General features: G+C 42.7%; 1 protein-coding gene across 3 annotated transcripts; it reads left to right on the forward strand.

Moving 5' to 3' along the window:
- Nucleotides 1-6: 6 nt before the first annotated feature.
- Nucleotides 7-11,357, forward strand: LOC123723792 (tubulin epsilon and delta complex protein 2). 3 transcript variants are annotated; one of them, XM_045715658.1, is made up of 9 exons: nucleotides 7-720; nucleotides 850-905; nucleotides 1,026-1,643; nucleotides 1,886-1,939; nucleotides 2,447-2,525; nucleotides 2,931-3,087; nucleotides 5,159-5,257; nucleotides 8,805-9,013; nucleotides 9,490-11,357. In XM_045715658.1, exons 3-9 carry the CDS (start codon nucleotides 1,597-1,599, stop codon nucleotides 9,622-9,624), a joined length of 780 nt encoding a protein of 259 aa, XP_045571614.1. In that variant the 5' UTR covers nucleotides 7-720; nucleotides 850-905; nucleotides 1,026-1,596; the 3' UTR covers nucleotides 9,625-11,357. The 3 variants fall into 3 exon arrangements, with proteins under 3 accessions (XP_045571614.1, XP_045571613.1, XP_045571615.1); XM_045715657.1 differs by having other exon boundaries at nucleotides 2,931-3,138; nucleotides 9,490-11,355; XM_045715659.1 differs by lacking the exon at nucleotides 1,886-1,939 and having other exon boundaries at nucleotides 2,931-3,138; nucleotides 9,490-11,356.
- The last annotated feature ends 4,817 nt before the right edge of the window (nucleotides 11,358-16,174 follow it).

Below are 16,174 nucleotides of genomic sequence, written 5' to 3' on the forward strand. Positions count from 1 at the left end.
CGCGAGAAGTTGGAGTTATTGTTGTTGGAGTTGGTGGAGTGGCTAGCTGGTTGCTAGTAAGTCGCGTGTGCTAATTTTTTTACGTGAGTAATATGTATGTTGTCCAGTATTTAAAGGACTACATAGTAGACGTTGTGTATGAACGCCAGACAATTTTGAATGGGTTTTGTCACAGTCGGTTGGACTTTGCAAATCTATTCTGTTTTGCCAGTTAGGTAATGTTAGCTAACGTAACTTCCGATTTTTGCTTTCGCGGGTCAGTACAACAACAGACATATGACAGCTTGCTAAAGTTGCATGCAGATGTTTGGCAAGTGTCACACTTTCTCAAGATGCTGCATTCAAACGTGTATGTGATGCATTTAAGTTTGCAGTGTGCCTATGCTTTCATTTAGCTATCGAGCTAGAGCAGGGGTGTATTCACTAGGAACGAAACGGAGAGGGACCTACCTGGATGTGTCCAATATAACATATTGATTTCGCTGTAGAAAGTTGTCCGATGCAAAACGTTTTGGAATAATGATTACACCCCAGATAGAGTAGCGTTGTTTTTGTTTGCGCATGGTCACTGTGAACTTGAATCTATTGTGCATGACAGTGCCAGGCTGCCTGCATCATGTCACTGCTTAGCCTTGTGGATGAAGCCATCAAGTTGTGCAAAGTAGAGGAGACCAAGATAAACGAGAACATCCTTCAATACAGGGAGATACTGCGTTCTTTGTAAGTACAGTAAAACCTCCACGTTCATTGCTGTATGTTAAGCTAGCTGTTAAGTCTAGAGTTGTTCTATATGAGTAGGTAACTCATAGGCCTATGTTATAACATGCTTGCCGTCTGATCATTCACCAGGAGACCACAGCAGGAAGACTGCAAGGAAATAGGACTGACAAATGATGTTGAAAATGGTATTATGATGATCCACAATCTGTTATTTTCTTTGAAAGCCCAGTGTACTAGTAGTAACTGGAAATGGTCATGTTTTTAATATCTACGTTGTCAGCATATTTTTCTCTTTCTCTGTTTAGACCCAGATGTCCAACTGGAGGAGAGACGGGAGATGGAGCTGCTGAATCGATTGCTGGAGAAGGCCCTCAGAGTTCGCGTTGGCACAGCACCCCAAGAAGACCCTCAGAACTGTACAGGACCAAAGAAAGAACCAGTGGACACTACACAGGGCAAGGGAAGGGCTCTGACCCCAGGTGGCACCAAAGGGAATAAAAATGGCATTAAAACTACCTCCAAACCCATCACGATGGACAAAAAAGAGTCCAAAAAGTATTCTGCGTCCCATCTCTACAGGGGTGGAAGGGGGAGGATGGGTCATCCGGTAGGTCATTCAGGACAAGGCAGGGCAAGCATGATCAGAAGCTCTGTCCAGATCCAGAAACGATCTGTCGTGTCATCAAAGGAGTTTCCACCCCAGTCCTCTGGGAAGGCAGTGAAGCAGGCTGGTCCTCCGGTCCTTTGTCACATGATCAGGGTCAATCACCACAAGCTTCATCAGCACATCATCAGGTTGAGGTGTCACACAGGTGGTTGTCAGCTGCAGCCACTTCCTTCCAGCCCCCTAACGGGGACACGGTGTCTGTTTCACACATGGAGGGGATGCCAAAAGCACATGTAATTTCACCTCCACAGAATGGGTAGGCTGCAAGACAACACTAGACCACTGCTTAGTGAACAAAGTATGTGACAGTGTCAAATTCCTATTCCAGAAGCAACATAGCCAATTAAAATGGAACGTCAAAGTACCGTACTGATATCGTTAAGAAGTTGGCTAGAAACAACTCAACATTTGTGATATAATATGACTAGTCTGTTGTGACAATAAGTAGTTTGAGTGTGGTTTAATGACACTACGTGTTTGATTGTGTTTTTGTGGCAGGGCTCCCACACAGTTGTTAACTAAGTGGATCAGTCTAAGGACCAAACAAAGCAGGTCAGCCAGTGAATCATGTCTTTTGTGGAGGAAATGTCTGACCTATATCATCCTCCATGTAACATTTTCCATCCAGTGTTCCGTAATGCATACAGAATTTTCTGTAATGTATTATGTGTTAAAGGGTACATTCCTGTGTGTCCAGGTGCTATGAGCTAGCTAGGTATCCAAAACAAACGTCCAAAAAGTGATTGGTTTTTTTCTTCTACATGTCTTTTGCATACTCATTGATGTTGAGCTGTGTTTGTTTGGGGAACAAGAAGTAGGCTATACATGTATACCACAGGAGGTTGGTGGCACCTTAATTTGGGAGGACGGCTTGTAGTAATGGCAGGAGCGGAATTAGTGGAATGGTATCAAATACATCAAACACATGGTTTGATTCCATTCACTCCGTTCTAGCCATTATTATGAGCTGTCCTCCCCTTGCAGCCTCCACTGATGTATACTGCTGTATTGGTGGCTGAGACATTCATTTGACCCTTTCAGTTTTTTTTCTACCCTCAGGTTATGGGACAAAGTCCTGGCACTACAATCCAAACCTGTGGCGGAGAGGAGTCACTTCACGGAGAGAGTGAAAGCCACTGTATCCTTCCTCAGATGAACTGAACATTTAACACCCACATATAGCTAAACCTGATTTAATGCACCCTCATGCTTACATCTAGGCATTAATGAGTAGTTAAATAGTGTTTTAATAGTATATCTTATTTGTGACATGGGACCTGCAGAGATATCAATTGTTCAGTTCAACTAGTATAAACTCGTTACTAATTCTCTCACTCCCACTCGTTCACACAGCCTACGAGAGAGAAATTAGCACGGCATCAAATTCAGTGTCTACCAGCGTTTCTCAAAATAACACACCAGATTTTAGAATTCACACACAGAAAATTAAATGTGTGTGCATACGCATGTGTGTGTGTCTTCTAATATTATCTCACAGAGTCTTGTCTGCTTGTTCTCCTTGACCCGTCCCCTTATGGGTCAGTTCCCCAGAGAGTGGCCAACCAGTGGCAGCCCGGCCGACACCGGGGCTCAGGTGGACAGACTGACACAGCTTTGCACGGATCTGAGTCATTGCTACCAGAGTGAGCGGCTTCTGTTGCTGGCTGGCCAGACCTTCAGAACCTCTGGCACTGAGCCAGGTACCAGCCCAGCCAGAGGAGATGCAGAAGGGGGGATGGAAGGAGTGATAAGTAAGAAATAGGAAATTACAGAAGTGGAGGGATGGAGAACTGGTAGGAGATGACAGAAGTATGGGCGATGAGAAAACAAGAGTCTGGAAAGAAAAGCAATAGGGGGTGGAGAAGGGGTCCATTTATCCAAGAACTAAGGATTTAGTTAGCTTAGAAATAAGAACGTTCAGTGTTATTTTTCAGCTCATCACCCCTTAGTCCTCTGACCTCATTAACTGCTGATCTTATTAATTCTGCTGAAGCCATTAGCAATCATTTGACAGAGCTGTTTTTATGCTACAGATAACAATTCATTACAGTAACTTCTGAGTAATGTAAATCAATTAGATATGGAAAAACCTTTTCATTTTTTATAGCACCATTACCAATACATTTTAGATTGATTTGCATTGCGCTTTATCACTGCATTTGTTTAATTTCATGTCCATATACTGAAAGAAGTAATTCTTTGTCAATGTGTAATAATGTAGTAATAATAATGCTTATCTCATGTCTGTTATACATACCTTGCATTTGGAAAGTATTCAGACCTCTTGACTTTTTCCACATTTTGTTACGTTACAGCCTTATTCTAAAATGGATTAAATAGTTTTTCCCCCTCTCATTAATCTATACACAATACCCTATAATGACAAAGCAAAAACAGGTTTTTAGAATGTTTTAGCAAATGTATAAAAAATATGAAATATAACAATTACATAGCGTTCACACCCTTTACTCAGTACTTTCTTGAAGCACCTTTTGCAGTGATTACAGCCTCGAGTCTTCTTGGGTATGACGATACAAGCTTGGCACACCTGTATTTGGGGAGTTTCCCATTCTTCTCTGAAGATCCTCTCAAGCACTGTCAGGTTGGATGGGGAACGTCGCTGCACAGCTATTTTCAGGTCTCTCCAGAGATGTTCGATTGGGTTAATTGTTTCTCATGGTCTGAGTCTTTTAGGTGCCTTTTGGCAAACTCCTAGCGGGCTGTCAGGTGCCTTTTACTGAAGAGTGGCTTCAGTCTGGCCACTCTACCATAAAGGCCTGAATGGTGGAGTGCTGCAGAGATGGTTGTCCTTCTGGAAGGTTCTCCCATCTCCACAGAGGAACTCTGGAGCTCTGTCAGAGTGACCATCGGGTTCTTGGTCACCTCCCTGACCAAGGCCCTTCTCCCCCGATTGCTCTGTTTGGCCAAGCGGCCAGCTCTAGGAAGAGTCTTGGGGGTTCCAAACTTCTTCCATTTAAGAATGATGGAGGCCACTGTGTTCATGGGGACCTTCAATGCTGCAGTAATTTTTTGGTACCCTTCCCCCAGATGTGTGCCTCGACACAATCCTGTCTCGGAACTCTACGGATAATTCCTTTGACCTCATGGCTTGGTTTTTGCTCTGACATGCACTGTCAACTGTGGGACCTTTATATAGACAGGTGTGTGCCTTTCCAAACCATGTCCAATCAATTGAATTTAAACTATCAAAATAAATTAAGTCGCACACTCCATGTGTAATCTCCCAGCAATTGAATGGGTATTTACCAACGTTTCATCATCACTGTGCCTTCCACCCTGAGGAAGAACATGGAGTGTGCGACTTAATTTATTTTGATAGTTTGTAGTTTATTCACCGTTAGTCAGCACCTCCACACAAACTATTATTCTGGGTGTATGCCAGCTCATGTTTTTTATCAATCAATTTGAATTTACCACAGGTGGACTCCAATAAAGTTGTAGAAACATCTCAAGGATGATCAATGGAAACAGGATGCACCTGAATTCAATTTAGAGTCTGATAGCAAAGGGTCTGAATTCTTATGTAAAGGTTATGTAAAGATAATTTGCCAAACATGTCTGAATTTTTTTTCTCGCTTTGTCATTATGGGGTATTGTGTGTAGATTGATGAGGAAAAAATGTATTTAATCAATTTTAGAATAAGGCTGTAACTTAACAAAATGTGGAAAAAGTTAAGGGGTCTGAATACTTTCCGAATGCACTGTACATTTTATATTTATTCGTTATTTTTTGCGTGTTATTATGTGAAGCAACATGCCAGAAGAGGGAATATGAGTCCTTGCTGATGCTGGAAGGCCTGGAGAAGATGGTGGCAGACCTCCAGAAACATGCTGGGCAGCTGAGAAAAGGTACTAAATCTTGCTTCACTCTATACACACGCACACACACACACATCTCCACTCTCAATGTTTTTCACTGGGACAGTGTAGAGTATAATCAAATGTCGAGAATTAGTTCGCATTTTAACAATCTGTCTTGGAAAGTAGGCATATTACCCTCCAATACCCCTTTACTGACTTTTCCAGGGACTTCACTTGTGGTGAAATTGTGACCCTTTGCAATTGATTCACGCAGCATAATGAGCCTATATAGCATCTCACAGTATAATGCAACATATTCTCCACGACCTTGAACCAATACAATTATAAGCTGAGCTCTCTTTCCCCTCTCACCAATCTCATTGTGACAGTGTGGTGCTGATGGGGGGGAACTTTTATTTAGAATTGACAGTTTTTAGTGCTCCCAAAGTCTCCAAGGTGACTGGCTAGGGGCCAGATTGTGACAGAATGTTCCAGAACACACACACACTATCCAGAGTCAAAGCCATAGTCCCCACTTAAAATTGAGAGCCTCGACTGGCTGCCTTGCTGGCCCCAGCCTACTCTGACACTCACAAAGAAATATCGAATTTACCTGTAAACTCTTTATAGCAAAGTACATCCTCCTGAATATTCATGACAAACAGATGTGTAGAATTATACAACGGTACATTGTGTAATTATGCAACAGACACAAATGTACATTTGATAAGAGTCATAATTCCATAATATGTGTGACTAGACCATTGTATTACTATGTGGTAATGTGGGACAAGTTAAGAGGGAGAAATGTATTGTTGAGAAAACAGAGGCTGGTAGACTACACATGACCTGACAACAGGAGGGCCCTTCCAAGGCCTCTCTTATCTGGGGAGGAAAGGAATGGCGAGAAACTGCCAAGGCTGGTAGAAAAGTGATAAACCTGTGTGTGTGTGTGTGTGTGTGTGTGTGTGTGTGTGTGTGTGTGTGTGTGTGTGTGTGTGTGTGTGTGTGTGTGTGTGTGTGTGTGTGTGTGTGTGTGTGTGTGTGCGTAGATGGGGTTATAAAGACTGTTCAAATTCTGGTTGACTTTAGACGTTCTCTGAATAAACTACGAACCTTTCGCAGAATCTGAGTCTTTGCCTAATTATTATTAAACCCAGGGTCTTACAAACCTCGGGGAATTAGTCAAAGCTTAAATGATTATTAGTTATCATTGGGATTGAAAATTCTCGTGACAACATTGCGCCAGGTTTCTGTCTGTAGGTAATTTACTGCTTGTTTATACAGAGTTATCTTCTCAGTTTCACTCTCCTTAACACACAGATACTAATGCAACATGGAACACTGGGTACTCCTCACAATTTCTGAAGTCCGGTGTTCATCTACATGTGGGAGAGAAACTGGAGGGAGGGTTCACCTGGTCCTGGCAGACAGGCCAGCATTTCACAGACACTAATCATTCAATGGAATGCAGGCTGTATGTTTTATCGCCAAGACATTTTAAATCAATTGCCAGCGTTAAGCCCCAGAGGCCCAACTCAATCACACAAACACAGATGAGAGAGTACTAATCAAAGCTATTCGATGCATAAACACTATTAAAACATAATCTTGTCATTTTCTACCATAGATTACAGCTATGAGTCTTTCTGGGAGAGTCTCTAAGAGCTTTCCACATCTGGATTGTGCAACATTTTCCCATTTTATTTTTTCAAAATTCTTCAAGCTCTGTGAAATTGGTTGTTGATCATTGCTAGATAACCATTTCAGGTCTTGTCAAGTAGATTTAAGTCAAAATTAACTCGGCCCTCAAGAACATTTTCTGTCTTCTTGGTAAGCAACTCCAGATTTGGCCTTGTGTTTTAGGTTATTGTCCTGCTGAAATGTGAATTCATGTCTGTGTCTGATGGAAAGCAGACTGAACCAGGTTTCCCTCTAGCATTTTGCCTGTGCTTAGCTCCATTCCATTTATTTTTTATCCTGAAAAACTCACCAGTCCTTAAATTAAAAGCATAACCATCACATGATGCAGCCACCACTATGCTTGAAAATATGAGAGTGGTACTCAGTAATATGTTTGGGGCAAATACAATACTTTGTATTCAGGACAAAAAAGTGAATTGCTTTGCCACATTCTTTTCAGTATACTTTAGTGCCTTGTTGCAAACAGAATGGAATATTTTTATTAGGCACAGGCTTTCTTATTTTCGCTGTCAATTATCTTAGTATTGTGGACTAACTACATCTTATTGTTGATCCATCCTCAGTTTTCTCCTATCAAAGCCATTAAACTCTGTAACTGTTTTAAAGTCACCATTTGCCTCATGGTGAAATCCCTGAGCAGTTTCCTTCCTCTCCAGCAATCGTGTTAAACACTATTATTGCACACATAGTGAGTCCTTGCAATGTATTATGTGACTTGTTAAGCAAATGTTTACTCCAGAACATATTTGCCATAACAAAGGGTTTGAATACTTATTGACTCAAAAGACATTTCAGATTTTTTTTAATTAATTTGTAAACAATTTTTACATTATGGGGTATTGTGTATATAGGCCAGTGACAAATCTAAATTACATCCATTTTAAATGCAGGCTGTAACACAACAAAATGTGGAAGAAGTCAAGGGGTGTGAATACTTTCTGTAGAACAATTATACAGTTCCTATCTTATCTCTAATCTACATTCTGGTATTCATTCTGAAGGAACTGTATCATTCTTATAATTGATCTCTAATCTATATTCTGGTAGTCTGATTATTATGCAGCATTTTATTTTGGGACAATTCAATTCAGTGTAAATGTCCAACAATAGAATGGTACAGTGATGCTTTTGTTGCAGCATTGTCATGAGTCAACAGACAACAGTATGATGAGCAGATTAATTCTCAGGTCACGATCCCCCAATGGAGAAATGTGCTCCCTGAGAGTCAATCTTCACGCGGACACACACTAACGAGCTAATTCCCCTCACTGTCTTGACTTATGGATAATGAAAATAGAAACCGTCAGAGTAACACTGGATTTATTCTTGTTTCCTTGGGCTCCTTTTGAGATCTTTGTGTGTGTGTGACGGTGAGGCTCCTTCTCAGGTCCCCCTGTGTGAATGTGACGGTGAGGCTCCTTCTCAGGTCCCCCTGTGTGAATGTGACGTTGAGGCTCCTTCTCAGGTCCCCCTGTGTGAATGTGACGGTGAGGCTCTTTCTCAGGTCCCCCTGTGTGAATGTGACGGTGAGGCTCCTTCTCAGGTCCCCCTGTGTGAATGTGACGGTGAGGCTCCTTCTCAGGTCCCCCTGTGTGAATGTGACGGTGAGGCTCCTTCTCAGGTCCCCCTGTGTGAATGTGACGGTGAGGCTCCTTCTCAGGTCCCCCTGTGTGAATGTGACGGTGAGGCTCCTTCTCAGGTCCCCCTGTGTGAATGTGACGGTGAGGTTTTAAAGCCATCAGTCAGTCCATCCTTGACGGCGCGCAATGCTTGGCTTGTCCCCGCTATTTAAAGCTGAGGGAGCAGCAAGCACACAGGAGGCGCAAACGTTTTCGGCTTCGGTTGCTCACGCTCCTCTCACTCTAAAAATAATCACAATTTTTTCGACCAGAGCAGGAGGCATGGGATCGATGGGGGAGGCTGAAGGGGGAAGGAGCAGGCGCGTTCTGCCCCGTCAGGAGTAAGGGCGAGTGGGGTGACCTGAGTGGGGTGACCCCCTTGCCCCCCACCCTGACCTACACCAGCCAGGCAGAGCTCCAGGAGGTGGAAAGGCTGAGGTTGCGAGTAGAGCTGCTACAGCAGGAGGTGCACCTGCATCAGGTAAGAGGCACATCTGACTCATTTACACACACACACACACACCTGTATCAGGTAAGAGGCACATCTGTCTCATACACACTCCTGTATCAGGTAAGAGGCACATCTGTCTCATACACACTCCTGTATCAGGTAAGAGGCACATCTGTCTCATACACACACCTGTATCAGGTAAGAGGCACATCTGTCTCATACACACACCTGTATCAGGTAAGAGGCACATCTGTCTCATATACACACACACACACACACTTGTATCAGGTAAGAGGCACATCTGTCTCATACACACACACCTGTATCAGGTAGCTAATAACACACCCTTTGCATATTTCTACCAAGAGCCATGCCATTACACACCTGTGCCATGTTAAAAGGAAAAAGTTGATTTCTCCACAAAGGTCAATATTGAGACAGATTTTGCGTCTGTGTGTATGTATGCATTAGTCACTTTTTTGGTGTGTGTTCTGTTTCTCTGACAGGCTCTCTCTGACACCATGGTCATGCCCTCCGCTCCTGGACTACCCAACCCCGCCGCGCTCCGTGACATTTACTCCCTGCTTGGAGAGGGAGGGGTGATGTTTCCTACTCTGGTTCTGGACACAGAACCTGACTAAAGGAACAGGTCAAATGAACTGAACAGGCCAAATCACCTGGGTCATGTTTATTAGGGCACACAATGCAGCAGAAAACAAAAAGGAAAGTTTCTAATTGGCCAAGGCCAGGTAGCCCCTCCTGTCTCATTCGGTGTTCTTCCATTTGGTGCCTAATGAACACGACCAACAAAGACTATTGAAGAATAGACCAATGAATGGAATGTTTGATAGTGATATGTTTAATGGTGATAATAGGTCTCTGAAACCTCTCCTTTTAATAAAACAGAATGAGTCCTTCAAAGAGTTACCCCCAAACACTCACACACACACAATCTCTCTCCCTCTCACACACACACTCTCCCTCGCATACACAAACATTTGTATAGTCAAAGTTGTATAGTCAAAGTTACTTTCTTTTATACAGGACACTGAGAACAGAGGAAGAAGAATGGAGAATCTTCTGAAAAGAGGGATTTTTGTGTGTTGGGAATGTCAATCTGTGTATTTGGAGGGATTGAGCATTTTGGTTTTACATGGTTCCTTTTTATATATTGTAAGACTCTTATAATTATATTATTGAAATTGATGGATATTGAAAAAGTTACTTTGCATTTTTCATTCGGTAGTCTATATCTACAAATGTGTAATAATTTTAGTTGAATAATTTAAGTAAAAATGTTGTAGGTCAACTAATCACTGACAGATGCTGTGATTTTATATTTGTCAGCAGGTGGCGCTATACCCATGACGCACCTTTCAAATCAAAAAGAGCCTACTTGCGGTACATTAGTACTTGTTATACAGACTACATACAGTACATTAGTACTTGTTATACAGACTACATACAGTACATTAGTACTTGTTATACAGACTACATACAGTACATTAGTACTTGTTATACAGACTACATACAGTACATTAGTACTTGTTATACAGACTACATACAGTACATTAGTACTTGTTATACAGACTACATACAGTACATTAGTACGTGTTATACAGACTTCATACAGTACATTAGTACTTGTTATACAGACTACATACAGTGCATTAGTGCTTGCTATACAGACTTCACACAGTACATTAGTACTTGTTATACAGACTACATACAGTACATTAGTACTTGTTATACAGACTACATACAGTACATTAGTACTTGTTATACAGACTACATACAGTGCATTAGTACTTGTTATACAGACTTCATACAGTACATTAGTACTTGTTATACAGACTACATTCCCTCTTATCTAATGCATGTTAAGTTTTAATTTTAAATATCAAGTACACCATTTTTTTCCCCCCGAAATGAATACTGTGGTTAATACAACGGGGAGCACTGTGGCTAATACAACGGGAAGCACTGTGGCTAATACAACGGGAAGCACTGTGGCTAATACAACGGGAAGCACTGTGGCTAATACAACGGGAAGCACTGTGGCTAATACAACGGGAAGCACTGTGGCTAATACAACGGGAAGCACTGTGGCTAATACAACGGGAAGCACTGTGGTTAATACAACGGGAAGCACTGTGGCTAATACAACGGGAAGCACTGTGGTTAATACAACGGGAAGCACTGTGGCTAATACAACGGGAAGCACTGTGGCTAATACAACGGGAAGCACTGTGGCTAATACAACGGGAAGCACTGTGGCTAATACAACGGGAAGCACGGTGGTTAATACAACGGGAAGCACTGTGGTTAATACAACGGGAAGCACTGGTCTCTATGTGCAGAGTTTGCTCTTATAAGGCAGCAAATAAGGAGGCAGGTGACTCATTTGGGAAAGAAGGCCTAAACTAACTCTGTCCTTCTGGTCTGTTGGGTGGTGTGGAAGGAGAACAATGTAGGATATTCACTATTATCCATCCTGGCCCTGGGCTGCATTCAAAACACGCCAGGGGTACTGTGAATAGGACAAGCAAGCAAAAATCCAGTGGGGAAAAACTTGGCAAAACAGTTTAATGACGGTTGGGGAGGGCTGAAGAGGTAGATCAACAGCATGAGCCTCACCTGCCCGGCCAACACGCCACCGGTCGATAGGTGGTGTAGGTACGAACCAGTGGAGGCTGCTGAGGGGAGGACGGCTCATAATAATGACTGGAACGGCGCAAATGGAATGGCACCATGGAAACCATGTGTTTGATGTATTTCATTCCATTCCACCTATTCCGCTCCAGCCATTACTATGAGCCTGTCCTCCCAAATTATGGTGCCACCATCCTCCTGTGGCACGCACCAAGTGCCAGTCCCAATTCACTCCCTACCTCTTCCCCTTGGCCCTAACCTAATCATTTGATGTTTGCAGATGTTTAAAGTGTAAGCAATATGGTGGCTGCACCACCGCTTCTCTTCCTATCGAGACCCTTCAGATCGGCCAACATTGAAGGGTAAGGCATGCGGGACCAGCTGTCTGTGTTCATCTCCACAAACTTGATCTGTGTCTTTGACTGGCCAGAATCCATGCCTAATCTAAGAGGAATAGCCTCTGTCTGCTGGTTCTTACATTTTGACTGACATTCCCATCCTGTCTGCTTCTGGCTCAGATTTCTACATCATGTATGGGTCTGGCATGACCACATCTAATATTCTATCTATCTATCTGATCCTAGGATCTGTTGTGATAGAATATGAAGTGATGGGTCTGTCAAACTAATTTTATTTGTCACATGCACTGAATACAACAAGTGTAGACCTTACATTGAAACGCTTACTTAACCAACAGTGTAGTTCCAAAAAGAGTTAAGAAAATATTTACTAAATAAACTAAAGTAAAGCACGATAAAAAGTAACACAATAAAATAACGAGGCTATACACAGGGGCTACCGGTACCGAGTCAATGTGCGGGGGTACAGGTTAGTCAAAGTAGTTTGTACAAGTAGGTAGGGGTGAAGTGACTATGCATAGATAATAAACAGCGAGTAGCAGCAGTGTAAAAACAAATGGAGGGGTCAATGTAAATTGTGCGGTGGCCATTTTATTAATTGTTCAGCAGGCTTATGGCTTGGAGGTAGAAGCTGAGCCTTTTGGTCCTAGACGACGCTCCGGTACTGCTTGTTGTGCGGTAGCAGAGAAAACAGTTTTTGACTTGGGTGACTGGAGTCTCTGACAATTTTTTGGGATTTCCTCTGATGCGATATGAGAGATTATGAGGGTGGGTGTGAGAGGTAGCGGGGGCCTAGAGAGGATAAAAAGGGCCAATTCAATGCTTGCCCAGTCTACCCACAGTCAAATGACGTGAAGATGGCACAAGCTGGTCCAGACTGGGCGACAGGTGGCGCCGGGTTTACACAGCGGGTCGTGGGTGAGTATGCTCTGCTGCACCAGACCTCACACACACACGCACACACACCTCCAGGGTGACTGAGTCACCAGGGGAACAGGTTCCATGGAAAGCTACTCAGATGGATGTCAGCTGGGGTGAGCAGGTTTCTCACCAGAAACAGACAAAGAGACATAATAGCATGCAGCAGGATAGTAGTCATGGTGACACAAGGGTGGTGTTCAGTAGGCACAAAATGGAAGAAAATGGGGATCTTCTGTTTTCCATTAGATAGCACAGCCACAAAGTCAAAATTGGCTAACACAAATTAGCTTTTTGGTCTTAACATAAGGCTAGAGTTAGGAATGTGGTTAATGTTAGGGTTAGGTTTAAAATCCGATTTTAATTAGAGAAATTGTACAAATAGGCTGGGTTTATGACTTTGTGGCTGTGGTAGTTAGTGATGACTTGCTCTTCCTTACCAACAGCTCTACTCTGATAAACGGGTAATTTTCCTCTGCTACAGTAGAGTGATGAGGGCACTGATCATTATTCAATTAGAAATGATTCTATCAAGTGCTAGCTCTGTCACAATCTTCTGTATCTGTCATGGTATTCATCAGAGCTCTTTTACTACTACACACATTATCTGACAGAGTGCTTTTATGGGCCCGTTTGCCATCCCTAACAGAACATATTGTTATTATTTATTTAGTCATGATGCTACCGTATATCAATCCATTATTGAATGGGAAACGCTCCCAACCATTTTCTCAAAGCGTCCACTGTGATTTATAACTATGTCTTTCTTAATTGCCCCTGGGGGGATAAATACCGTTTTATTGAGACAAACTATGTGTCTGTATAATTGTGGTTGCCAGTCCCTGTGTGGGAAGGGCTGGATTCCCAGCAAAAGGAAGGGTTCTGTTTTGATAAGAGGTTGTCTCAGTTTAGGCCAGGGCGTGTGAAGAGGGGAGACAGGAAGGTACTAAGCGGCAGGCATTAATAATGTCAACATAAATTTGCAACACACAGAGGTCCCGGTGAGCCCACACAACTCAGCCTTCCTGTGTTCCTGTTTGCCTGACACAAGTCCCGCCCAGGTGACATACTGTAGTCTTCAGCAATGTCCTAGTCTTTACGTAAAGGGCAATTCTGCAACTTTTCAACCTCATATTCATTATTTTCAGCACCATACCAGTGTCAACATGCATTTCTGTGATTAAAAAGATAAGAGTTCTTAAAAGATTCTTCTCTGTGACATCACAGGGTAGGATTAAAGAAAAACAACTTGTTTCTAGCCAGTTAAGGGTATTTTCTTGCTCCCCACGTCACTGCGAATCTCATAGTGTTTGAAAATCACTATTTCTTTTGATGCCATCGGGTAGAACTGTTACACTTTACTGTATATTTTTACTACAAAACTTAGAAACTGGTATTGTGCTGGAGATAATGAAAATGAGGTTGAAAAGTGGTGGAATTAAATTGTATTTGTCACATGCGCCGAATACAACCGGTGTAGACTTTACCGTGAAATGCTTGCTTACGTGCTCTTAACCAACAAACGCATTTAGCTTAATAAACTAAAGGAAAAATAGTAACAAAATAAATGAACGTTTAAGTTTTCTGTGTAACTGTTTTATATTCCTCTTACTCAACTGTTATCTTTCTCTCACTCCCTCTTGCTTTTCCTTTTAGTAATTTCAGCAAGGGGACAACTGAAGTTGTTTGAATTTAATTCTCCTCTACTCTATTCTTTCTCCGCCTGGCCCTTTAATCTATCCATCCTCTCTGTAATTTGAATGGGGGGGGGGGGGGGCAGATGTACAAAACCTATAGTGCTTTATAAACTGCCGTGTCCAAGTACACAACCACAGAAACCATGCTGTGTTACCAAGAATCCACCTCGCTTTTCATTGAGCCTTCTTTCTCCTCTCCCTCCCACTCTTCTCTGACGCCCCCGGCCCTTCTCTCCCCCCTTCCATCCCCCTCCTCTCCTCCTAAATCTCCTGTATGTCTTTCTCTGTTGGTATTCAGTTACAGCCGGCAGCTAGTGTTGAGTCACGCTGTTTCATCAATTACCCCTCCAGCAATGTTTATTATTTGATTTCCTCCCTGACCACCCTGCCTGTGTGTGTCAGTTTACTCCGTCACAGAGAGCTTTTCAACAGAGGGCAGGGAGGAACATCTTAATAAAGGTTCAATATTGTCAGTGTGTGTGTGTGTGTGTGTGTGTGTGTGTGTGTGTGTGTGTGTGTGTGTGTGTGTGTGTGTGTGTGTGTGTGTGTGTGTGTGTGTGTGTGTGTGTGTGTGTGTGTGTGTGTGGCTCTATTCCCATGTCCTCTTATTTCCTTTCAGACTATGGAGGAACATATATTCCACAACTCTCTTTGTTTATGTTGAAACCAAGGAGGTTTGGTTAATAAATAATACTAATAGGTCTTTGACGGTCCCCTCAGTAAACCCCCTTCAGGTTGTTGTGACCAGTGGAGGCTACTGAGTGGAGGACGGCTCAGAATATGAGCCGTGTTTGATGTATTTGATACCATCCCACCGATTGCACTCCAGCCGCTACCACAAGTTCGTCCTCCCCAATTAAGGAGCCACCAACCTCCTGTGATTGTGACCATAGAATTAGTTGTATTTCTATGTTGTGGGTGATGCCCTCCGCCTCTCTGGTAGTCTGGTAGGATATTTTGTTAATCTGCCGCCAGACTTGAGAGAGACATGATGACAGGTAAAGAATGTAGGTGGACTTCTATTCAATGGCTGACATCAATAATCAGTTATCCCCGAGTCTATGAACTGGTTCTCATCAATGGCTGACATCAATAACTAGTTATCCCCGAGTCTATGAACTGGTTCTCATCAATGGCTGACATCAATAACTAGTTATCCCCGAGTCTATGAACTGGTTCTCATCAATGGCTGACATCAATAACTAGTCATCCCCCTGTCTATGAAATGCTTCTCATCAATGGCTGACATCAATAACTAGTCATCCCCCTGTCTATGAACTGGTTCTCATCAATGGCTGACATCAATAACTAGTCATCCCCCTGTCTATGAAATGGTTCTCATCAATGGCTGACATCAATAACTAGTCATCCCCTGTCTATGAAATGGTTCTCATCAATGGCTGACATCAATAACTAGTCATCCCCTGTCTATGAACTGGTTCTCATCAATGGCTGACATCAATAACTAGTCATCCCCCTGTCTATGAACTGGTTCTCATCAATGGCTGACATCAATAACTAGTCATCCCCCTGTCTATGAAATGGTTCTCATCAATGGCTGACAT

This window comes from Salmo salar, chromosome ssa03 (genome assembly GCF_905237065.1).
Source record: "Salmo salar chromosome ssa03, Ssal_v3.1, whole genome shotgun sequence".
NCBI classification, from domain to species: Eukaryota; Metazoa; Chordata; class Actinopteri; order Salmoniformes; family Salmonidae; genus Salmo; species Salmo salar.